Source organism: Electrophorus electricus, chromosome 6 (genome assembly GCF_041902795.1).
Source record: "Electrophorus electricus isolate QZ-2024a chromosome 6, ASM4190279v1, whole genome shotgun sequence".
In the NCBI taxonomy this organism is placed as follows: Eukaryota; Metazoa; Chordata; class Actinopteri; order Gymnotiformes; family Gymnotidae; genus Electrophorus; species Electrophorus electricus.
The window spans coordinates 31,783,453-31,810,532 of record NC_137502.1 but is presented as its reverse complement, the minus strand read 5'-3'; the positions used below and the strand labels follow the sequence as shown (position 1 = coordinate 31,810,532).

Here is a 27,080-nt window from a genome sequence, read left to right as displayed (position 1 = left end):
GCCCACTGCTGTGTGTGCAGAGGCGTTTTTAATTGAAGGTCAGAGGGCAGATGGTCCGGTGAGCTTCTTCTGGAAAAGGTAGTGCAATCATGAGCACCTGCCCTGTTGCAACCATGCGGGGGTGAGAAGAAGATGTAATTAGCCCCATCCCCACAGCTCAGCCAGACTGCAGTTGCAGGTTTTCTGTACTCTGTGAAGCCGTGAAACAGAAGACGATGGATGCAGGGGCATTAACACCGGGGTACTAACACTTGGGTATTAACACTGCAGCTCATCCTTATTAGTGGCTTTGGCTTTGGTTTGACAGGTAAGTCTTATTATTAGCTCGGCCTTTGGCATAATGCCATGCCACTGGGTCACTCATAAAGGGAGACGCTGTGTGTCAGATTCTTTTGACCCCTTGCCAAAGGTGCCACATGGCACTGCCCAGATTTGAACCCTTAAGCATAGCTAACAGATAAACTCAAGCATACTGGAACCCGACTGTGAAGCGGAGCCATTTTTCTGCTTCGACTCGGCATTCAAAATCGGAACATTGTTTTTTCCGCTTGCCAGCACGCTTGCTATTTCCGGCCCAGAACATAATTACAGGAGATAATAACGATGCACCCTCAAAAGGAAAACAGCGTGGACGAGCGTAGAGTGCTCCAGCTAACCCGCAGGTGAGGCACAACAGCCACTGAACATGCCCGCTCAAGGGCCCTCTCTTCTTTAGCGGCCGTTCATAACAGGGATAATAAGTGAGACCAGGAGGAAAACAAACTCTCCTCATGGAGCCATACAATGTACTGCCTCTGTGAAGAGCCTGTTCACAATTAGCTTTGCGGCCCCCTCTTTTGCCAACTACGAGAGACCCTAGTGCATCTGGATGAGCCAGGCGAAATTACGGCGTTTTGTTTCCTGTGCCGCCCTGCCGAGTGGTCCGCGCTTTGAGTCTCTCGGTAGGTAGCCGGGTGAACAATCCCAACGCTTGCTATCGGTGAGCACACTGAAAGAATGCCTGGAGCGAGATCCAGGGAGATGTGAGCGAGTGCAATCGCAGCCAGGAGACCAGACATCTGGTTAAGCGTTTAATTCACATGGATGTGCGCTGCAAGTACTGATTGACTTCAAAAGAAGCGACAGGCCTAGGCACACCAGACAGTGTATTAAACATCCAGACAGCTCAGCCCTGAAAGAACATGAGAGGATAAAAGAGTGATGATGATGATGAAAATGAGGAAGGCAGACTGACTCCACTGACGGAGCAGCCCATCACCCGATATGCAGGGCTGATTCGGCAGTCAAGGGCGCTGAGGAACCTTTTTCACCACGTCATCCAGGCAGCTTGGAGATGACCTGAGCTCACCACCCCAGCCTGACTCAGGATCAGCCTGGTTCTAGATATGGTTCTGTGATTCTAGATATGGTTTTGTGGTTCTAGATATGACCTAAACTTTTTTGATTCTTTTTTAAAGAAAGTACAGAGACTTTTTCCAGAAGCTGTGGCTTCAGCGAGGTGTGCAGGCTCAATTCCTTTCATGGTCTAGCAGAGTAATTATCACTTGGAGATCAGCAAGTTCTATTATCTCCAATACACTGTCCATCTTTGGATAGGCATCGGCTACAGGTCGGAAAACACGACCCGGAACATGGCCACAGAACAGCGCTCATTCAGTGACACACAGTAAGAGACAAGCAGCACATGATGCAAACAGAGATGCATAAACCAACACTTCCAGTAACAGGTGGAATGGAATCCCTCTGGATTTACACTCTGCCTTGATTCACATGCAACAATAAAACTATTTTATTGATCTTGATCAATATAAGGGGACTGAGCAGTGTGTGCCACAGTTGGTTATTTATTATTAGTTATTTTTCTCTTCCAAGTGTGTTAACAATGCAGATAGTCCCTCAGGTGGACAAACAGCACTGGGACAGGTGCTCCCTCATGTGGACAGACACGCCGGGACAGGGACTTCTTCAGCTGGACAGACACGCTGGGGCCAGGGACTCCCCCAGGTGGAAAGACACGCCGGGCCAGGGACTCCCTCAGGTGGACAGACACGCCGGGACAGGGACTCCCTCAGGTGGACAGACACGCCGGGACAGGGACTCCCTCAGGTGGACAGACACGCCGGGACAGGGACTCCCTCAGGTGGACAGACACGCCGGGACAGGGACTCCCTCAGGTGGACAGACACGCCGGGACAGGGACTCCCTCAGGTGGACAGACACGCCGGGACAGGGACTCCCTCAGGTGGACAGACACGCCGGGACAGGGACTCCCTCAGGTGGACAGACACGCCGGGACAGGGACTCCCTCAGGTGGACAGACAGCCAGCACTTTGCTTGTGTGCCCCATGAACGCAGCTGCATCTCCTGGAAGGAATGGAGGTCTTTGTGGATAGAGAACTGCCAAAGTAACCAAGTGTTCATTTGGATGTGGGTAATGAATGACTACAGGGGTAAATGGCCAGGAGAAGCTCTGCCTCTGTACCATAGACAGCAGCCACTGTGAAGGCAGTGAGTCAGAGAAGCAACATGTATGTAAAACAGCCTCAGGTGTCTGTGCATTCACTGGGTAAGGAAGTCTTGTCTACTACACAAAGGGCAGATCTGAAAGCTTGGCTCATTAGAGCCACCAGGTTTGATAGTTAACTGGAAGGTCAGGGGACGCGACCTAAGCTGTACTGAGCTTGAGGCTGAAACCGAATGGGATCTTTTGCATTCTGCACTGCAAACAAGAAGATAAAAATCTGACAGAAATGCAGAAACCACAGCTTTGCAAGAGACTTCATGACTGTGCTGTCAATCTGTCGGACGTCTGAGCGAGGCGTGAGCCAGTCTGACATGAAGCAGAGCAGACAAGCACGTGGACATGTCCTGTCTTCCTGCTGACGCTGTGAGCATGTGGCATGCCTACATACCTTGTGTTTACCACCGCTGTAATGCAACAACATAGAGTGGAGCCTGCAGGACATCAGAGAAGGCTTGGTCACGCAGTCACCAAACCGTGGCACTCTGCCATCCAACCAATTTACTTAAACAGCTAAATTACAGCCAGGGGTCTTTTTGGCTTAAAATCACAGCAGCCATGGTTTTATTTCAGACCCCCGTGTGTTAATTCACTCTGGTCATGCCACATGATGCAGCAGGCAGAGGGAGAAACGGCAAGGTGTTTTTCAGAAAGGCTGTCGGGTCATTAAGCTCAGCTCCATGCCAGCAAACCGAACAGGTGACATTCCAGACACACTCCTCTGAGGTAAGTCAGGACGCAGGACAGGTCCTGGACAGAGAGGACTTTGTGAAGGGCAGAGCTTTCTTTCGGTTCTGCCTCATTAGCCAAGGTTTTTTTTTCCCTTTGGTCGTTAAATTAACTCATTCATAAACACTCCTTTTCGTTTCCAAAACAATGACTGATTGAGTCTGAGACTGAGGCAAAGGCAATATGGATCAGTAAGCTTCAGGGCCTGATTGAATAATGTAGCCCGTACTGTCTGGCTAATTATTTTCCACTCAGCAAAGCTGGGCCTGTCTGGAGAAATTACTGATCCAAAATGTCATACTTGTGTAATGACTTTGCGGGAGCCCTTCGACTCGTCTGACAGTGTATGAATGACACGTTCACACTTCACCTTCATTAGGAAGAAATACATATGTGTGGAACGTCCTGGAAAAAAAGCTTCAAGATATAATTGAAAGTGGAGTTGGGCACTAGCTGAGGAAGTCTGTTTATTTTAGCAGTGCCGCGGCAACAGGAAAGGCCACCTGGGGAGCGAAGATAGAGTCATTGCCAGCACGATGATGTGAAACCATCATGACAAGCTCCAGGTGACTAAGCACAGAGCGAGCATGTCAGACAGATCATCAGTGCAGTCAACTGCGGATTACGATGTGAATCCTACGAAGCATTTAGAAAAACAACTTTTTTGCAAAATTTCACCTGATCTTTTCTTTTGCAAAGTGAGGTGTTTCTCTGCTGTACCAAAATGTAACACTGTAACTTTTTGTAATGTTCCATTTTTTTGAGCACTGTTAACACACTTAGAGGAGGACAATAAACAACCAACTCTGGCACACACCCTGCTTATGCTCAGTTGACTGGTAAATCACCTTGGTTACAGAGGACAATTTGTGTCCAACAAACTTTGCTGGCTGTGATCTTGTTAGCCAGGAGCTAATGTTTTGAGTTGCTCTTCCACAAAGCTTTTAAGGGTAAACAGTCCCAATGTCCAGAACACCCACCTTAACACAATAAAGGATTATTATTATTATTATTATTATTATTATTAATAACAAAATAAATTAATCATTCAACATTAGGGAAATGTTAAACAATCAGGGAGGTCAGTAAAGGTCAGTGCTATAATCCCTACGGCTATGAGAATCACAAACCTTCTACCCATACCTGCGTTACTATAGGGTATTATAGGGTAACGCACCGTATAGGTCCATACCGTAGAGGCACAGCAGAGCTGTCGAGCTGGTCAATGTTTATCAAGTGCAGTAAGGTTGCTGGAGGGTTTTTTTCTCCCACATCATTATCCCTGCTACGTTGAGAGTAATCCCACACAAAGACACCCAGCCAACAGCGGGCCTGTTCCCAGACAGCTAACACTAACTGCACATGGCCACAGACGCACCACACTCACCAGATGCACCCCTTTAAGGTGCTTGTTTCTACTAAAGTGGTAAGTGAGACTATATGATCCTACCACATACATGGAATGCCAACAGGGTTTTGTTTCCATGAAACTTCCATTTGTTTGTGACTTAGAGCTTGCAAGCAGTATTCCGTGTCTGTGAATGTTCTGAGAGAACATCCAGCAGAGAGTGCTTGGGTGCTCATGCACCAGGTCTCTGCTCCGCCACCTCATTCTCAACATGTGGACGGACGGTTTCTCAGGGCGCCACAGTTTATCAATATTTATATTCATATTTATATTCATATTCGTATTCATATTTGTATTCGTGTTCGTATTCATATATTCAAGTTCATATTTATATCTGCCAAATGTAAATAACGTACCATATGTACATGAGAAAATTTATATTCATTTTTCCATTGACCTCATTAAACCCCCACTCTTCATGAGAGTAAATTATGAACAGCATGCAACACGGATTTATTATGTATTATGAAGAGTAAATGTTTGCATAGTGGCAGGAACGGAAGGGAAAAGGAGAGACAGATAAAGTGAGAGAACACATTGTATTAGTGCAAATAAATATGGTCATGTGTGCAAATATCTAATATTCATGTAAGCTTAACAAATGAAAATATTAAAACAATTCAAACATTTCAAACGTCTACTAACTACAGGGATCCACTGCAATGTGACAGTTCAGTCTTGGCATGAGCAGCGCAAACATTCTGCAGATTGAGATCTATACACAGGAGAAACTTGACCCGTGCACCCATCTGGCTGCCCCAACACTCAGACCAAGACTGCCGAAAGATTAGTGTCCCTGCAGCGGCTGTCAGAAGGCAAGAGTGTTTTTCTGTGGCTGGAGAGGTACAAAAATTCAGAAGGAGAGAGAGAGAGAGAGCGAGAGAGAGAGAGAGAGAGTGAGCAAGAGCAAGAAATAGGGGGAGTGAGAGAGAGCAAACTGTCCAGAATCCAGACTAATAATTAAGGTGCTAGCCTATCACCTAACAGAATGTCTTTATGAACATGGGCATCTTTTTTTTACTGACTGTCCAAGTGCACATAGTTGGAGCCCTGTTTGACAAAAATAACGAGATCGTCAGTACCATTAATCGGTCTCTTTGATGGATGAACGTGTAGTTGTGACACTACACACTGACGAGCCCTAATCCCAAGACCGCTACAAACGCTCGAAGCTGTGTCTGTGTGCTAACTTGAGATCATTTCTAGCCTGTGCGCGCGTGTCTGTATGTTCACACGTCTGCTTTGATGTGTTCTGATTCGCCGCTGAGAGGACGGCCTGCTGTAGTAGTTCAGCCATTGCGGTGTGTCATTATCGGAGACCCCTCGCCCCTACCCCGTGCCTCCTGAACAAGACACGCTCCCTGTGGCTCGGGATGTCTGCACGCTCCTGAATGACAACAGTTCACCGCTGTTCTGTGTTACCACCCCAAACAGGCAGGAACTTAACAAAACGGAGAGAAAGGCTGAAGCTTTCTGCACCATGCTCCTTAGGAATGGATTGAGTTTTGTTTTTCACTACAGCGCACCCAAAGTGAAGCCCCTCCAGAGGTCGGGGAAGACGGCAGTATTCGATCCTCACACGGCAGTGCCATTAGAAAGGGTTGACCTGCGCCACGCTCACGTGTGCACGAGGAACAGCAGATGTGTGAACGTACTCTTCTTGTGCGCCTCATATGATGTCTGCTATGTCCTTTGGCATACTCAAAAATTACTTGAACTTAATTTGGGAAGAAGTTGTTTTAAACCAGTGAGACTGAGCCATGCCAATGTACAATTAAAGCAGTGTAACTGTATCTTGAGAAATTCGGTAAATTTAATACGGAATAAAGTTCCAAGTTTTTTTTGGCTTGGGACTGTAATATTTGTGCCTGGGAAAAATCACTGATTTGCCCAGCACTAAAATTACAGGCCCGCTCTGGTAATAATTACATTTTGTACCTCCACCACTGAAACAAAATGGTGTGAATGTGGATGTATTTTCAGCCTAAAAACATTCTTGTGTGTTTCAGTGAACCCTTGCACTCTCTGATCATTCTATTTTTGAGTTAATGAGTGTTGTTAGTTTGGATAGTTCCATGTGCTTATAGTATCCAGCACAAAACATTTGCACATGATAATGAACGTAAACACAAACAAATAAGTCAACTTTTTGTATGCAAATGTGATTAGAAGAAATTACGATAATCCTTGACGTGACTTTTGTAAACAGTCTTGTTTAAGTAACCAGAACCCAATTTCAGCTGTGGCAGAGGTGTATAAGAAGACAAAAATTCTAATCAAATCACGAATCAAATGCTTCTCAGTGCTTCTGACACGACGGATATCGTATGGATCACCTGGTGTGAAGCGGCCACGCTTGGCTCCGCTTCCTTCCCGCCTTGACATTTACAGATCTGGTACTTGGTGATAACAGGGTAAGCTCTCTGCAATGGCCTATCATAACAATGGCCGTCACATTACAGACCGTTGGCATCTGTGAGGTTCAAGAACGAACAAAAAACTAATTTTAGAGTTTAAAGCAGAGCAGAACTTAATTCCAGGGGCGTGTCAGTTTAAATAATAAAATTAACCAGGGAGATTTTATGTAGGCATAGAATGTATAGTAGCCTTATGTCCTAAAGGCTTCTCAGGTACCTCTGCTTGTCTCTGGGATGAGGAAAAGCTGGTTTTAATCCATATGTTTCAGTTGAAATATAATACTGATCTACATAGAACTAATAATGCACACCAGAATATCCAGTGCTTAGAAATTATTAGAGAAGGATTCAAATTACCCAGAACAAATCTGACATTTCAATTTGAGTCAAACATTCTCTGACTGCAGCCCTCTCACACAGCCTTTGCTCATAGAGAGTCTGATCACTACTGTGATCATTACTCTGCTCAATTCTCTGATCATTACTCTGATCATTACTCTGATCAATTCTCTGACCAATTCTCTGATCATTACTCTGCTCAATTCTCTGATCATTACTCTGATCATTACTCTGATCATTACTCTGATCATTACTCTGCTCAATTCTCTGCTCAATTCTCTGATCATTACTCTGCTCAATTCTCTGACCAATTCTCTGATCATTACTCTGATCATTACTCTGCTCAATTCTCTGACCAATACTCTGATCATTACTCTGCTCAATTCTCTGATCAATTCTCTGATCATTACTCTGATCATTACTCTGCTCAATTCTCTGATCATTACTCTGATCAATTCTCTGATCATTACTCTGCTCAATACTCTGATCAATTCTCTGATCATTACTCTATTCAGTACTCTGTTCAATACTCTGATAATTTCTCTGATCATTACTCAGTATCTGCAGGCCCACTTAATACCACATTTCTCTTTTTTGTTAGCTTTGGTTGAACTGGACAACTAACACAATTCAACCAATACGCTTCTCAGAGGAAGTGTTTTTTTTTTTTTTGTGGTTTTATATTGTTGCTCCCAGTCAAGTGCAGACTGAAGGACATCCTGAGGACAAATAAGGTAACAATGATGTAGCCATAATATCTATACTTCATAGGGACCATTCGTCATATCACACATGACTGCCCACTTTAGCTGCTTGGAGGCGATGCAGAAGAATTCAGTGCACAAGAAGTTCACTGAACTGTCACAAAGTTCTGTCATGACGGTAGGAAAAGACGAGAAAGTTTTAACCTTCAACAGTGGCTTGATGAGTGACTGCTAAACTACAGAAGGGGATAAGAACGCATAGATCTCCTGGAGATCTGCTTTGTGTGGGAAAGCCAGCCCCACCCCAGACCTACCCCCCGCAGACACACCCCCAGCTCCACCCATGACACCCCCCCAGACACACCCCCGGCTCCACCCATAACACACCCCCAGTCACACCCCCAGCTCCACCCATGACACACCCCCAGACACACATCCGGCTTCACCCATGACACACCCCCAGTCACACCCCCAGCTCCACCCATGACACCCCCCCCAGACACACCCCAAGCTCCACCCATGACACCCCCCTAGACACACCCCCAGCTCCACCCATAACACCCCCCCAGACACACCCCCAGCTCCACCCATGACACCCCCCCAGACACACCCCCAGCTCCACCCATGACACACCCCCAGTCACACCCCCAGCTCCACCCATGACACACCCCCAGACACACCCCCTGACCCACTGCAGACCTACCCCCTGCCTCTCCCCTCTGGCTGATGACACAACAGTGGGGTGAAAATGTCACAGGGGTGATGGGGAGGTGGGCAGAGGCTGAAAGAGTGAACGTGGTGAACAGGGAATATGTCAGCTAGGAAGGAGGAGTGCCAGGTATGGTCTGTTTCCATAAATGGTCCTCGATTTTTGAAAACTTAAACCATCATGTGCTTGAAAGTGTTTTAATAGTTTCCCGTCTATGTTTCTGAGTTGCACAGTATAGGTCTAGAGGAAGGTGATCTCAGATCTGTCTAGGGCAGTGGTCTCCATTACACGTACTGGAAAATGCAGCTATACGACAGCTCTCATGACAGCTAAACCTTTTTTGTCCTTTTAACTTTTCCCATCGGCCTATACGAGGAGACATTTTCCTTCCCTGCTCCCAGAGCCATGGGCCTGGGGTCTTGTCCTGTCGCCGAGAACGGGCTTCTGCGCTGCCAGCAGTGTCATCCCAGTAATACGGGTCTGGGTTTGTGTCAGGAAAGACATTACACTGGTCCTGAGTGTTTGTTTAAGAGCGAATGCCACAGTAATCCCCTGCTCTGCAGCACGATAAGGTTGGCGTTAGTCAAACCGTGGTTCGCCGCCGCTGCTGGGATCACTCGCGTGTGACTCCCCTGAGGACTGGCTGAGGACTGGGTCCAGGCTCTGAAACACTCCCCAGTCTCCCACACAATAGCACTTAGCATGGAGGGCGTGCCATACAACAACAGCAGCAGCAGCAGCAGCAGCAGCAGCAACAACAACAACAACAACAACAACAACACGCCTGAACTAATTAAAATTGGAAAGAAATGCCAAAAGATAGAAGGAAATTTGAAATAATTTCCAATAACATACGTAACAGACATGACACGGCTGGATTTTCTGCTGTGCTTTCCCGTCATATCTATGTCAGGTAATGGAGAGAGCTATTACCCAGAAGAAGAGTGGCTGTTTTGACAGTCTGATAAAGTCTACAAACAGACCATTATTTCACACAGCCTAAAGTAGCCTAATGATGGCAGACAGGCCTGAATGAAGTCTGGGAATCAATAAGGCATCACAGTGATATCAGACAGCAGCAGTATTTCAGATACAGACCTACATAGACGTGTGCACTCCTAAAACATCCTTCCTGCTCAGAGACTCAACCGAGATGCGAACAAACATGAAAACATTTCACCTCTTAAACATTCACATGCACTGTTATTATCTAGCCTTCACTTGTTTTCTTAAAATGTGGAAGCATTTAAAATGATCATTCTCTTTTAATTCCTAGTATAACAACACACTCATGCTTACTCATTTACCTGAGAGGTAATCTATGATGGATTATTATGTTTGCTTCTCCAGGCATTTGTTTCTCAGGATTTTATGATTCTGTCTCCCTACCTCTCACTCGTTCTCTCTGATTCAGACAATACCAATCAGGCAGTGTTATATGCTCTAATGCCCTGCAGAACGCTCCCCTGCACACTCATGTAAACACTGCCAGGCGGCTTCAGGCACCATCATATTGGGAAGCAGAGACCCATTTGCAGAAAGCACTTCAGCAAGAGACTTACGTCCAGGCTGAAATAGCGGTGCCTTTTTATGTGCTCCACATCATACCAGGCACCAGCGAAACGAAACGAAACACACACACACACACACACACACACACACACACACACACACACACACACACACACACACACACACACACACACACACACACACACACACACACACACACACACACACAAACAATAACTCATATGCTTACTATAAACTCACAAGCTTACACAATAAACTTACAAGCTTACTACACACACTATGAAGTTGAAATGTCACTAAAAGACAGGTGCGAGCTAGTTTCTAACGGATTTTACTTTATAACATTCTCTGTGCTTGGAACAGTTTGATTAAAGACATTCATGCTGTGAGTGTTGTATGCTAACAGCACCAATTTGGTGCAGTCCAACCACAACATGAGTCACCTGTCACTGTAAGAGTAATCACTCCCACTGTTCGAGTGGATTCACACAGTGCTGCATGGGTTACAGCGAGGGTTCCTACACGCCCAAACAGAGATCCTACAGCGAAGACGCACTCAAAAGAGAGCAGGTTTCTCCCACTACCATCAGAATGACAAAACCAGCAAGTACTCCACAGGGTGAGCTGACCTGTGTACGGTGACCTTTGGAAGTGTGTTGGAAAGTTTCAAGGGAAGGTTGTTGTTGTTGTTGTGGTTTTTGCCTCTGTGCTTTTGGCTGACATGTGAGTGCATGGACAGCCTGCTACAGAGCAGCGGGTGCGATGACACCCTTTTATTTCCGACAGGCCTTCACAAGAGCTACTGAGTCATATAAGGGCAAAATTATAACAAAGTGTTTGTGAGAGTATCAGGTGTATAAAACTCATGTTACTGCCCAAGTAGATGAATGTCAGGCACCAAAAAAGTACCCACGCCCACATTTATTATTAGACTAATTACAATGATTATATCTCATCCCCTATATCAGACATACAGACCCCGACAACTTTTACTTTTCAAGCCAGAAAAAACACTAATTTTAAGAAGCCATTGAAACTGATAAACTTGGCTTACTGAGATCTAAAAAGCCTAGAGTTTGTTACATAAGATACATATGAATGTCTGCTTGCCCATTCCTGATCCTGATCTCTGACCGGGCGTACCCTGTACACACACTGGCCTGGTGTACTCTGTGCACACTTGTCTGGCTCACCCTGTTCACACTGAGGTGTCTGGGTTAGATGCAATAGTGTCAAAGCAAACTATTGGCAGCACACCAGTACTTTATGAAGTGAAGTGACTAATCTCCTTTGGAGTTCCCAGATTAAAAGTTTGTTTGTCATAGACTGACAGCAGTCAAGGGGTCCATTAATAAACAAAGTTAGCTTTCCTTAATACTGGTGCCGTGTTTATCTGGTTTGAGGCAACATACACCACATCTAATACCAAAAGTGGTGAGACAGTGGGGCAGTCTCCTAAAGACCCATAACGGGCTTGTCGCAGCAAGAGCGCAGGGTTGGAGACATAATGAAGCGACCTGAAGCAGAGCATTCACGCGTGACACATGACAGTGGGGAGTAAAATAGCATGAGGCCTGTCCATTTTCATCTCTGCTAATTAGGCAGGACAAGGCCTCAGTCTGGAGAGGGAGCGAGGGAGCGAGGGAGCGAGGGAGTAGGGAGAGAGGGAACGAGGGAGCGAGGGAGTAGGGAGAGAGGGAACGAGGGAGTAGGGAGAGAGGGAGTAGGGAGAGAGGGAACGAGGGAGTAGGGAGAGAGGGAACGAGGGAGCGAGGGAGTAGGGAGAGAGGGAACGAGGGAGTAGGGAGAGAGGGAACGAGGGAGCGAGGGAGTAGGGAGAGAGGGAACGAGGGAGAGGTCACAAGGGACAGAGGGCGAGATGAACAGTGGGAACAGAAGAGCAGCCGAGATGAGCCACACTAATTTTTAAAGGGAACGTGAGCATTAGGAACATTAGGAGCATTAGGAACTTTAGGAACGTAGAATAGGGAATGACAAAGGGGAAAGCACACTGGATTTTAAAAAAAGAAGACATTCTTGGCACTCTCTCAGGACAATCATCTTGAACGATGTCATCTTGCATGTACAATATCAGAGAGCATGTTGTAAACATCAGCCAGTCCCCCGAACTGGGCACGACGGTGAGAGAGTCAGGGCAGCCTGCCAGAGGCCAGAGCAAAACCGCCTGTGTTAACACCTGCAGCGGGAGCCGCTCTGGACCGTACCCGGCACCGGCTCACCAGCCTATGGAAAGTGCCGCGCCGTTTCCAGAGTAACAGCGCTTTTAACTTAACACGTGTTCATACACAGAGCAGTCAAAAGTCGCACCAGCTGCTCTGTTTCACAGAGCAAAGGCGACGAGGCACAGATAAAAACAACCGCAATTCCTGCAGCGGTTCATGTGCTTGAAACCCAATAAAAACAGAAGACCCACAAAGGAAAGGAGAGTCCATTTAAGGTCCGTTTCAGGAGGGACAGAGGCTCCAGCAGCTTTCCCATGCACCTCACACACTGCATGACTGCATCATGTGTAATCGAGCGATTCTTATTATCATCAAGTGATTTATTCACTGGCATTCAGTGATATGGAACAATGAAAATTGCCAACCCAATATTAAGACATCAAGCCCACCAAGGCGAGCAATTATACTCAGTTCTCCGTTGTCATGCCTGCAGTGCCATAAAATGAACAAACTCACTTTTCTTCAAGCTCTCCTTCAAAGTCACGGTGGCGTGAATGCATACATGCATGTGCAATCAGGACAAGGCCATGAAAGATGATGTCATTTCCTTCGAGTCAGAGTGCAGACAGAAGCAGGCAGGCAAGAGTGACGTGGGGGTAATGAGGCAGCTAGAGTTTAATATCCCAGAGCAACACCAGAGTAGTGAGCCTACAACCCATATCAACTCATTACATGCTCTTGTCCTGCTCAGTGAGCGTACAGAATTCTGGGTAAATAAGCACTTGTTTCATGGAAGTGTAGCACTAACAGGACACTGACAGCTCATCAGAGAAGCCCTGCTTCAGGTCACAGGGGGGTTATTACGCAGGACAGACTCGGACAGCTTTTCTAGAAGCAGGGCTGACAGGGTCAGCTTGAACAATTGGCCTCCGGGCAGCCCTAGTACCGTTAGTCTTTTTAAAAGGCCTTTGATCCCTGACTATGCAGAACAAGAATGACATTCAACTGACTTTAAACTAAGCTACTGTTTAATTCAGAAGGTAAACGAGGTTTAACAGGACTGAAGGTATTCTTTGGATGATAACAAGATCAAATTGGTCCATAACCTTGGAGGTGAGGACCCTGTTTTATTTTGGCCATTGCATTTGCTTGTTCTTCTTACCTTCTCTGAAATTGATTCCGCTCTAAACGTATACATCTGCTGTTTCATTTATAACGCCTGTGTTTCTGTCAGAACGCTGCATGGTAGATTCTACACAATATATCTTCTGTTAATCATTACAGCAACTCTGCCCTTTGAAATATGGATATCACAGAAGGCTACAATATGCAAATGCTCCCTCTAACAAATTTTAAACATTTTTTTATTTTGCACCGTGAGCATCCCGACCAGATCTCAGACATTCCAGATGAGCTCTGCAGGTGTTTTGATGAGTCACGATGATTCAACAAGTGTAATTTTGTTCAAAAATATTTCATTGCTGTCTTTGGTAGTGTCTCAACAAGGGCTAAACATGTATTTTAACATATAATCATGCATATAATATATAATCATCACCATATGCAGCTGTATTATAGCTATTTATGATTTTTGTCAACTTTGTGCAGGTGCAATGCTTGTGGAGTAAAGCCCAGTATGCTTTTTTGGCTTCACTAAACAGTGTCTCAGAATCTCCGGTTTTGCCTCCAACCTACTGGAAACCTGATATGAGGTCTTTGGGAAAAGGTGTGAGTGTGTGTGTTTGTGGGGGGGGGGTGGCAGAACACCTTTGTTTTGTTCACTACACTTTTTTTTCTGGTTTTAGAGTTTGGGGTTCAGAGTTGGGCAGTGAGGTTATGACGTGCTGTTTGTTTACAGAGTGGTCAGGTCTGTGGGTCCAGGTGTAGGGGGGGCTATGGGCAGGGGGGTTTACCACCACAGTCATCCTGAGGTCATTCAGAGACAAAATACAGTAGGATTTACTCATGGAAATATTAAGAAAATAAAAGAAAACAAAATCAAGTTACTTTTGTTCCCACATGCCCTTTTTTCAGCACAATATCCCATTCGCCAGTCCAACTCCCCACCTACTAGCCCCATTGTTTTGCCACACGGTTATGTAAACATATCACAAAAGGTGTTGCAAATGAAACCTTGCAAGGGGGATGGTGTTCAGTAGAGGTTCAGCAGTGCACGGCACGCATAATGGCACGTATCGGTGCAGGTTGCATGTGCTCTGTCACCAAGACTGAGCGTTGCGCATTTGCCAGCTGAACAGACAGCAGGGCTGGAAAAACACTCAGTGCGCCTGTGATCTGGGCTTTCAGGCTTCCCCTCTGGGTTGAGTGCTGCAGAGAACCACTTAACACACTAACAAACACCACTTCATCCGCCCTTACTATAGCACACTCAGGCTATGTCTCATAGTTCACCTCACCCAAGGACGGGGGGGGGTTGAATTGCAGTGGCAAAGGAAACGTGCCACTTTTTGCTTGCACGAAACGCGCACAGCTGCCCATTAACAGATGCTAGGTGAGATTTTGATGGTATGGATTGTACTGTGTTGTGACAAGCGCCCATGATGGATCTGATTTAAGCTGCGTCTGGGGTTCCGGTCTGAGCTTTCCCTGTCCCTGTGTGTGATGGCTCATAACCAGGGTTGCATGGCTGGAGAAAGCAATTAGTAACCATCTAAGCAGAAGGCGCTCCCCTACAATCAGTAAAAAATGTACCAGCCGAAGGGGATTTTATGTGGCTGACAGTTGTTGTTCGTGCCTGAAAGCAGGTGCTCAAAATTATGTTAAGGCAGTGGTTGGAAAATATGCAGCATGAGGGTTCACAGTGGAGGATGAGGAACCATGAAATGGGAAGGACCTACTGCTCTGGGAACTGGATATGGCTAAACTTGGGGAAAATCGAAAATAAAGTTGTTCGAAAATCGTGGATCAGAGGGGATTCTGGGTAATTTTGAGGTGTTTTCAAGTATTTGCTGAGATACATTCAGTGCGTTTAATGATCCAAGATATTTACACAAACCACAGATACCACACCTGACCCCTGACCTGTGCACACTTCATAACAGGAAAGGATGTTTTAGATGGAGGCAGAGTGAATCTTGGGAAAGAAGAGCTCTAACTTTTTTCTTGGGTTTAAAGAACAATATTTTAGCCAAAAGACTTTGTCCACCTATGTACAAGCTTCAGGTTTGGTGATATATGGGTACTATCACGCAGTATTTTTAAAAAATATTAACCATGCTAGCTTTTTTTTCTGCAGCCTAAATTGCAATTGTATTTTTCTAAAAAAAATCAGAGGAGATGTTTCCCCATATCGTTTAGCACTTCTGGACATAACCAGTCTGATATTATTTAGCTGGGTTAATTTCAAACTAAAACCTCCATCTCTTTCACGTTTGTTATCAGGTCTTTTTTTCATGGGACAACAAAGGTCAGAGATCACACACAGTAAAGGCTTTCTAAGAACAACCAACAGATCAACTTGCTTTGCAGAAAATTGTGAAGAAAAAAGAGGAAAAACTCTTCACTGAAACATCATTATTCAGCATTTAGATATGTGAACAGCATTCAAAATATTTATAAAAATAATAATGATATAAAAATCACTGAATAGCAAATCGATTTGATTCTAACCCAAAAGATGTGTGTTGTTAATGTAAAACCATGTTAATGAATGAAGTGTGCTTGAGTTAATGCATAGGACTGATGACAGCTGTTACGTGACCATAGACTAATTTATGCCCCTGATCCGGGATCAGAACCCAAAGTCCCCATCGCTTGCAGGAACACCGAGCTCTGTGTGCTGAGCTTTACCATGTGATTAGTGATTCAGTCCTGTTAGTGACTCAGTCATGTTAGTGATTCAGTCCTTTTATTCACTCAGTTCTGTTAGTGACTCAGTCCTGTTACTCACTCAGTCCTGTTACTCACTCAGTCATGTTAGTGATTCAGTCCTGTTACTCAGTCCTGTTAGTGATTCAGTGCTGTTACTCACTCAGTCCTGTTAGTAATTCAGTCCAGTTACTCACTCAGTTCTGTTAGTGATTCACTCCTGTTAGTAACTCAGTCCTGTTACTCACTCAGTCATGTTAGTGATTCAGTCCTGTTACTCAGTTCTGTTAGTGATTCAGTCCTGTTCTCACTCAGTCCTGTTAGTAATTCAGTCCAATTACTCACTCAGTTCTGTTAGTGATTCACTCCTGTTAGTAACTCAGTCCTGTTCCACTGTTCCACCATGTTACTGTGAAAGGCAAACAGAAGGAATGACAAAAGAAACAAATAAAAATGAACGCCAGACATGACTGTCATCTCTGTGACAGGACTAATCTCTGTGACATGACTGTCATCTCTGTGACAGGACTAATCTCTGTGACATGACTGTCATCTCTGTGACATGACTAATCTCTGTGACATGACTGTCATCTCTTTGACATGACTAATCTCTGTGACATGACTGACATCTCTGTGACGACTAATCTCTGTGACATGACTGTCATCTCTGTGACAGGACTAATCTCTGTGACATGTCTGTCATCTCTGTGACAGGACTAATCTCTGTGACATGACTGTCATCTCTTTGACATGACTAATCTCTGTGACATGACTGACATCTCTGTGACAGGACTAATCTCTGTGACATGACTGTCATCTCTTTGACATGACTAATCTCTGTGACATGACTGTCATCTCTGTGACAGGACTAATCTCTGTGACATGACTGTCATCTCTTTGACATGAGTGTAATCTCTCTAAGAAGACAGCACCGTCTACACTGTCTAGGGCTACAGGTTTCACTCCATCTGTGACGGCATATAATATATATATATATATATATATATATATATATATATATAAAATTCATTACTTGCATGTATAAAATAAGGCCCACGTAAATACAGGAGTAGTGCTAGAAAATATCACGGCGGACCAAAAATAAATGATAAGTTCAGAGAACATGAGTTCACAGAAAAGGTGCTTAATAAAGGATGTCACAAGTTCAGTTCCACTCAGTCAGATGAATCAGACAGGTGTCTGCGATAACTACCGGTGACAGTGCCATTTGTTGACTCATGCAAACTAAATCACGCAAACTGAAAAGCTCTGAGGAGTCTGAGGATTCCCAACACCCCAGCATTTCCTTGGTTTGACTCTGTTCCTTCAGGAAGAAGGTAAGAAGGTATGGTAAAGAAATATAATGAAGGCAGTCCACTTTGACTGTACCCTAAAATGCATAATGCACCCTGACATAATGTACGTTCTAACTCTCCAACAACTGGAACGGAAGCTTCTGGTAGATGCGCCTTCATAATGCATATGCGATGCGTAATGTTATCTGTTGTTATGGCTGTGTCAGGTCTGCATTTCTGAGGAGAATCTAGCTGCACGTTTTTCAGGTTTAGTTTTAATAATGAAATTGACTTGACTTTAGATGTTAAGCACATCTCCAAACAAACAAGCACAGGCTGTCCTGTTCATGTTATCTCCGTGTGGCCCGGGCAGACTGCGTTAACATCCCGAGAGGTTGCCCCTGTTACCCCTACACGATGGATGCCTCTACGGTAATCCAATTTTCATGTGGGTAGCAGGGGCTGTAGGGAGAGGGCGCACGTGTGTAAGTGGGAGATTGACTGACCGATCCTAGATCGGCATCTGACTGCACACACACTGTTTCGTGTACGTTGACAGATCTAATCACCTCAGAGCTAATATGTTTAACACAGACACATAGAAAAGGGGCCGTGATTGCCTATAGACCTGGAGCTGGTGGAAGCAGAGAGTTCGATGCTAATCCAGTAGGCTGCGTGTAACCGTTTCCTATAGCTCGCAGGCTGTGAGTCCGCTCCTGAAGCACAGGCAGAGTACATGGCGGCCACATAAATGCACAGCACACACAGGCCCCATCAGCTCCTAATATGAGCGCTATCACACGGGCGAATGTCAAAGCTGTGCTATAAACTGCTCATTAGCCCAAATGACTGTGTGACCCTTAGGCACAAATCTAAAACACATGTTTGTTGTCATTACCGCTTAAATATCCCTGTGCGCAGGATGCACAAAATTCCATATATATGAAATTAGAATGATGGTCATGAAGTGAGCCCTTCTGCAGACTGGCAAAGACAAAACAGCACAATAAGAGTGTGTGAGTGTGAATGTGTGTGTGTGTGTGTGAGTGTGTGTGTGTGAGTGTGTGTGTGTGTGAGTGTGAGTGTGTGTGAGAGTGTGTGTGTGTGTGTGAGTGTGTGTGTAAGTGTGTGTGTAAGTCTGTCTGTGTGTGAGTGTGTGTGTGTGAGTGTGTGTGTGTGTGAGTGTGAGTGTGTGTGTGTGAGTGTGTGTGTGTGTGTGTGTGTGTGTGTGTGTGAGTGTGTGTGTAAGTGTGTGTGTAAGTCTGTCTGTGTGTGAGTGTGTGTGTACGTGTGTGCGTGTGCATAGCAGGCCATTAACCCATATCATCCCCATGGCATCTCCACTCTGGCAAAAGTACATTTATTGATAAAAAGCTATTGTTAGTGTGCGACCGTCTGTGCAATCTGGAGTTCTGGCTTCCGGCCCTCCACGCCTCTGTGTCTGCGCTGCAGTCATTACCCACAGTTCAGCTGGGGAAGACATAGCTTGCAACACCTATTACTATGCTGCGATGGTAACGCACTGTAATCTACTCCACCGCTCACAATCAGCTCAGTACTCTCCCAAACCCCTTCTGCCTCCATTACAGTACAACTTATTAGATATTCAAATGAAAACATCATTTCATATTGCACACAGCTGATCCAGTAGTGTGTTTGTTCAGCTCTGATGATGGCAATGTTAAAACCACGTCTCTTTATCTCGGTCTGAATTTCTCATCATAGCCACCTCCACCTCTGTCCCAGCATGTAGACCAGAGCTTTGTTTGTGAATACATACTATACTTCTGACTCAGAAGATTTCTCAGAATTGATAACAAACACTGTGAGAGTCTATGTGTGGGTGGAAGATGCGACGATGTGCATTGGGAAAGTTTTAACCAGGAGCCAGTGTAACTGGAGGGGATGTGTTTGGCACTGCATGACTATAGAGCCTTCCAAACAACATCAAAGCTACAAGACCGCAGTCACGACAACAGAAGACACTTTTGGATTAACAGAAGACACTTTCGGATTAACAAAAGATACTTTTCAGAGCTTCAGTCTACTCCTGGCGTAGCAGTGACGCAAATATTCGTTAAAGGTAATGCATAGGTGTACCTATATTAGGATGTGATATAAGAGGGTCATAGTAGTAGCAAACTCTTGTCAGAAGTAACGCATAGATGTACCTAAATTAGGATGTGCTATGAAAAATTATCTGCCACAAGCCTGCGCAGTAAGCCAATCAAATTCACAATGTGCACCAAGACACAGCAGAGCCAAGAATTTTAAAACGATTTAGTTTACATCACACGACAACTGATGAGGCCAACGGGTCGTTTGGGAGGAGTTCATAAAAGTCCATAAGAGAATTCCTCACTAAGGAGAACCACCAGTTCTGTTTCATCTGTCATCCTTCAGTAATGTCACTGGCCCCCTGAGTCATACTTTAAAATACCTTAGTCAGCATGTTTAGCATCACTCTCCACTGTGAGGCGGCCCATCGTATGTCACCCTGTGAAACTGTATCTTACAAGGGGCTCAAGGTCACAGAACTAAACACCGCCTGGAGCCCATGCAGTCATCTATTTTTTCTTCTTGTTTTTCAGTTCTCTTATTCTACTACTTTTTAAAGAAATTACATAATAATTGTGCAGACCTGTGTGGGATTTACAGCAGTATCACTTTGTGTAAGACAGCCGGTTGCTGGTAAAGTAAATACAGCTTCATGAATGACAGAGGAAAATGCACAGTTACAAATTAGGGCCACTAGCGCTAAAACACATACTCCTGAACACCGTGACCTCCATGACCAAGGCAGGTTCATTTGCATTTGAATGTCAATTTTAACCTTAATCACATCTTTCAAAAAACAAGGTTTGCAATTTCCCAGTTGATTCATGAATTACACTGGCAGACTGGCAGAAACCATTTGATTAAAAACAAAACAAAAATACAAGCCAACAGCGCTACCATCCACCTAAACGCCATTGCTACAGGATCCGCAGAACAGATTATTTTCAGGATGGTTAAGGTCACCATGGACATGACATTCTCATGTTTCTTACAGCAAACAGCAAATAACAAATCGAAGCACCAAGGAGGGATGGCTTCTCTGATTGGATTGTTATGAACAACTTTAGAATAGCCTTTTTAATGTCTTTCTCCTCATGGTGGGCGGTGAATAGGGTAATATCAGTCTATTAACATTTAATTGAACCCAGAATGCTTTCCTAATTATACCTGCATAATCACACGGGAAACAAAAAAGGAAAACAAATTAAAGTGTCATCTGAATGACAATGCAGCGTGTATCAAACTTGCAGAATTCATGGTATCTCCATTATAGTGCCACTTGGCAAGCAGTAGTGGCCTGTGTTTTCACTGTCACACCTGAATAATGCTTGCTTTGTGGCGCTTCACAAGCCTCCATATATTTCAAAGCACATGTCAATCACACATGTCAATCACATCTTATGATCCAACACCATAACCTAACATTCCTGTCAGAAGGAACAATGGACCGTTTGGTTATGGCAGAGATAGCCGCATTGAGATGAGCATTTTCCAGTGACATATAAGCTATTAACACACTGACTTTAGTACACTTTATAACTATGCACACACCCTTTCTCAATAAATCAGAGCCAGTAATTAGTGAAACCAAGAAAAGGCAAACAGACATCAGAGCAACACAATGTAGTGTAGATGTGGTGTAGAAACGATCAAAATAGCAATGAATATATCATGATAATACAGTATTACTGCATTTGTGTGGAAGGTGGTATTTTAAAGAGGTGAACAGTATGAAATGTAAAGGGAGTGAGCGAATGAATGAAAGCACCTCTAAGAAGCAAGAAAACACCCGCAATCAAAAGTACAACTGCAGCTACATTCTTATATCGGTTTTGATTAGCATCATTGTTTTACTGTGTGAAAAAACATTATAAAACTGAAAATGCCTTTTAATCTAAAATCTAACCATCAGTAGCCCACAGCTGCAAAACCATAAAAGATGTAAAGCACTTAAACTGAACTTTTATCTAAATGACAACAGAATTCTAAACTTTTTTACTGCAATATTTTTAATGGGCAAATAGACTTCCAAATGTTTATGGCACTATGAAAATAAATAGCTGCCTCTTTATGATGTAGTTCCTCTGTTTTTGCTGTTGTAGTTATTTGTTTGGGGTCTTTTTTAGTTGATTTTATTAACTTTACAAAAGTTTAACTTTCTTAGTTTTTTTTTTATTTTAAAAAATATTTTTAGTAATAAAAATAAAGTAAGTAAATTCAGCACTCTGCTGCATTTAGTGATGCTATTCTGAATGTTGCAAACATGCATATCTGGACCTCAGTTGGCCATTATTTTTAGAACATTCCAATGGGAGAGCCCATCAGTAATTCTTTGGTTATCTACCATACGATGAACTTTTGGCTACTGAACTTTCTATACAGACAAACACAACTAACACCTTATCTTTATCTATAAGGGTTTATGTTTTGTAAACAGCAAGGGTTCACTTAAAGGAAAGGTTCAGCAAAAAAATTACATTTACATTTTCCACTTACCCAATCATGTTTGTGTCTGAATTTTGCTTCTTTTGTTTTGTCTTGGAGCTACAAAACTAACGTAACTAAGAAACACGTTTGCACACTGATCAGCATCCCACAGAATATTCGACTAAATCATCAGACATTTTTCTCCAAACATATCAATTGGCTAAGTATTTTTCAGTAAAGATTCATTAAAATAACAGTCTGCATTTAAAATATATAAATCAAATTGGAACACAATTTCAATCATTTCTTACTTATCACTTCTGCAGCAGATGGCATGACAATGTAAACATGAGAGTAGAATACATGAGATGACTATTCAACAGTTTGTTATAAAGCATCAGACACTGCAAATAGAAAAACACACAAAGATTATTTGTCTAAACATCTCCACAGATTGTCTGAAGAAAACCACTTTTTTAGCCACAAACTATCTATGTGTGCCAGGCTCTTTGAACAAGGAGCATAAGAAAAACCTCTGGATGTGCAGTAATCACTTTTTAGCCGATGAGGGACGATGTTATAAAACATAACTAGCTCATCTGTGGTTGCATTCTGTCTGGTTTCTTTATGCAATCTGCCTCCAATCAGTGAAACTGAGCTGAGAATCATTCTCTTTTTATTCTTATTGGCTACACTTTCATTTTACATTTCTTTGTTGTTAATCATAAACTGACATGCAGATAGCTAGCTATTGACTTATAACCTATGCAATCAAGAGCTTCTCAAAATGCATCTTGTTTGATACCAAGCAACTACAACAACAAAATTATTCTTTCTTTAAAATTAGAGCCATTACTGTTTTAGCAAGGCTACACAATGTATGTTTGTCCTTTATTTATTTATTTATTTACAGATAAGAGTACGTCAGTGTGAGAATGCGCATAAGTAAATCAGTTAGTGATTATTTAACAACTTGACACAGTAAGGCAAGTGTGTGATGAATTTGGCATGCAGCTCGCAAGATGCTAAATGCTGAACATACACTTCCAGTACTTGTTAGCTAGTTACGTTAGCTTTATGTCTCCGGTGCAAAATTCAAGAAGAAAGGCTGTTTGGGGTAAGTGTGGACCTTGGTGTAAATCTGACCTTTGATTAAACTATCCTTTCAATCATTTTTTTTAAATTAAATTAGGCCTATCTCTAAGCGAATTACTGAGTACACATATTTTGCATAGTTCAAATTTCATGTTTTGCATTTTTAACTATATTTAGACAAAACTGTTTCTAACCGACAGAATTTACCTGTTGTTAGCAGAATTTAGTTTTTTTGTTGGAATGCAAAATGCGGGTTTAGTATCTCTGTTTTAAATGAGCATGCAAAATGCGGGTTTAGTATCTCAGTTTTAAATGTGCATGCCAGATGCGGGTTTCGTATCTCGGTTTAAAATGTGCATTCAAAATGAGGATTCAGTGTCGCAGTTTTAAATGAGAATGCAAAATGCGGGTTCAGTATACGTTAACATGTTTAAACATGTTTAGCATGTGTCACGTACATAATGTGTACTAGGATCAAACGGATAATCAGTTATTCTGATGTTTAAATTCAAAGGCCAGGCAGTTATCTGCCACGATGAATTAGGAAAAGTGAACGGTCCAAGTTCCAAGCGCTGAGTGTCTTTCGCCTGGTGTGAAACCGGCGAGTCAAAATCAAGTAGTTGATTGAAATTTTAGTTTGAGGGACTACTCGGTTAGGCGTCTCTCTACGTGCGTACCCTGCAGATGTTTATCACTCTAATGACTAAGCGTTCCAGATTGTTTAATTACAACATGTTTATCTCCAGTAGTTTGGTATGTAAATTAGTAAAAATCATAAAACCGTTAGAACTGGAAAATTACAGCACTTTCTGAAATGGTTTTAAGTTTGGTAAGTTTAACATGCATGAAAACAAAAAGATCAGTTCTAGTCTGAACAAATAACCACGGAGGTCATAGAATAATGTCAGTATCACTGTGTTATAAACAATGTTAATCCCACACTTCTTTGTAAAACGACTGTAGGCTGTCCTCAACACAAATTTAATCTACAAGATTTTTATGTACATTTTGTTACACTCTCATGACTTCGTTGTTACTATAAAGCGTAACACTGAAATCTGAGGTTTTATATTAATTTTATTACATATTTTACAAACGCTGCCTCCAGGGCTACGGTGGAGCAGCCTATAAAAGCGTAACATGAATTTGACATAAACGCTTTGAAACGCTTCGAAGTTTTGTGTTTGTCTCTTCCAGCGTATACTTCTTTTGAAACACTGTTGAAACACTGTTTCAGCATAAGTATACCTGCATTTACCTGTCTTAACCACTGTTAATTTACCAAAAGGCTTATCTATGCAGACTACGGCACTCCAGAACTAAATTATAGGTGTACTAAATTATAATAGTTTTTTCCAAATATATTCCAAAAAGAGTTTTTTCCAAATATATTCCAATGCATGTTATAACCAGTGCAAACAAACAGTAAAAATCTACATAAAACCAACAGTTTATGAACTGAGTACAAACTCAGTGTACCTTGAACAGCTTTTTACTCCGCGTGTGTCCAAAATCTCCGTGCCACAATGGCTCATTTTAAGAAGAAACGGAATAAACGTAGAGAGTATCCCGGTGTCAAGATGAGCACCTAATCCAGTTCTGCATGGAAACAAGCGTGGTGAATCCGTTTGAAACTGTGATTACAATATTTTTGATTCAGCTGCCGTATTTTTAAGAGCCACGTGCAGATTCCTGCTGAAGTGCGAGCACACCGGCATGCGCCGAAGTGTTCAAAGTGAAGCGCGAGAACGGCGAGAGGTCTATTTTGATCCCTCTGACGTCACATCTTGGTAATATAAAAAACTAAAACGGAATAAGTGACAATAACAGTAAGATCACCAGCTCTGATAGTCATATGTATAACTGAGGCACTGTAACATGGCACAATCACGTATATTACTATTTCATGTCTAAGAGAAGCATCGTTTATGATTAAATGCAATAATAATAACAACAACAATCATCATCAACATAAATCAATTTTTGCTCTTGGACTGACTGATATAATAGGCTATGGTTTACAGAAATAGGTGGAGAGTAAGGATTTTAAAAAAGATTTACTCTGACAGAAATGCAAGATCGAAGCAGATAGAATCGGAAATGCAACTGATGTGAAACATGTATATGAGCACTAAAAGATGAACACTCTCCGTTTCTGTGCAGTATTTCCAGATCACAGTGCAGTGTTCCAAATCTGCCCCTTCACACTGCAGCATCATGTCCTGGCGCCCCCTACGGGTTCCTGCACTGAATCTTAAAGGAAGCCAGAGAATCAGGTACTGAATTTTCTCAACAAACACACTAAAGGGAGACTGTGGGCGCATGCATCCCTCCTCTGATTCACACACAAAAGGTCTGTGAGCAAGATCCAACAGCAATGTGCATTTGGAGACAAAGTTTGTATAACTGCTAGACAGTGTGTAGAGCCGCGTTGGGAAAATGAACAGAACGTCCTTTTGGAATCACTGTGCGCAGAGACACTATGACGGCCACGACTGTCCCAGGGTCAGCAGTGAGATGGAAGCAGAGAGGAAGCAAACGTTTTGCTCTGGCAGATCTAATTAAGTTCTGTGTACGTAAAAACCCTCCCGGCAGGTCTATTGTTACTCCCACTGTCCTAAACATGCCATGTGGAATGAATCTGTTGTTATCGTAGCCTGGAATTCATTGATCGATTAGACTTGATTGTTGTACTTTCAGCTTTACATACAGCAACAGAGGACGTGGAATGATATGGGAAAGAACAAAAAGAGTTTTCTTCAGTTATTTATTGCATAGGTGATACAATTATGTGCATGGACAAAAAAAGGTCCAGGCCATGTGAAAATGTGTCCCATTCAGAGAACATCGTACCTACATGACTCAACACCTACATGACTCAACCCTGCTAGGCAGTTGCCCTGTCCAGAGAACTGTGCCCCTCCACAGTGAGCAGACTCTTTTGGTCCCCTCATATTCACATGTCAGTCCCATATCAGCATCAAATTACAATTTAATAATATCACTCACTCCTGGTTTATTCCCCCCCGGCCCCATTTTTAATGGTTCCAATAGAGCAAACGGTTCCAGTGACTGTTATAGCGCTTCAATATCATCAGCATGTAGCCTGCGATTATTTAAAGGTGCAACATATGTACCGTGTGTTACTTCCTTAGGTGCATTTTGGTTTCTTTTATAGTTCCCTACAGTTTGGGACAGGAAAAAACCTTTCGCTGAACCATGCTGTCATTGTCAAATTTTTCTCATGTTATGTACCACAGTTATTATCAGATGCTAAAGCTATGCTTATCATAGTTATACCGCTAATGCAGTGAAAGTGAAGATCCCTGATTAAAATCTGCATTTGATTTCCCCTTTTCAGATGAGTGCTATGCAGTTCCTATGCAATAGTGTTCCAAAACCCTTTGGTAGTTTATGGGTTAAAAAGTAATTGAAAAGTAACAGAAGGTAATCAGTGTACTTTAATAGAGTAATCCTTTGGATTAGATTACAGATGCATTTCTAATAGGCAATCAGTAATCTTTAACCCTCTCAACCCTTTGCATGTGTGTTGGGGTGTTAAATGACTAAATGCAACAGATCAGACAGTGACTATCTACAAACTGCCAAGCTGATGTTAATACCAACATACAGCAGTCATTGAGTATTAGTGAGTCAACAGTACTGTGTTGCTGGATGTGACAGGATGTGACAGTGTATCAAGTTATCCTGCATAAAGAAAGCAGCCCTGAGCGGAAGCATCTTACACTAGCAATCATAGCCTGTGGGAGCACACTGCACACTACACTTTCTTCTAACCTTTGGGTATGGTGCAAAAAGACATACGAGCAACAG

At 43.1% G+C, this 27,080-nt stretch overlaps 1 protein-coding gene across 2 annotated transcripts in view; it reads right to left on the bottom strand.

Moving 5' to 3' along the window:
- Positions 1-24,967, bottom strand: part of gcgra (glucagon receptor a) — a 39,659-nt gene extending 14,692 nt beyond the window's left edge. For both annotated transcript variants that reach the window (XM_081716478.1, XM_027026762.3), the window contains exon 1: positions 24,726-24,967. In XM_081716478.1, the coding sequence (XP_081572604.1) occupies positions 24,726-24,781 (56 nt within the window). In that variant the 5' untranslated portion in view covers positions 24,782-24,967. The remainder of the gene's footprint in view (positions 1-24,725) is intronic.
- Positions 24,968-27,080: the final 2,113 nt, after the last annotated feature.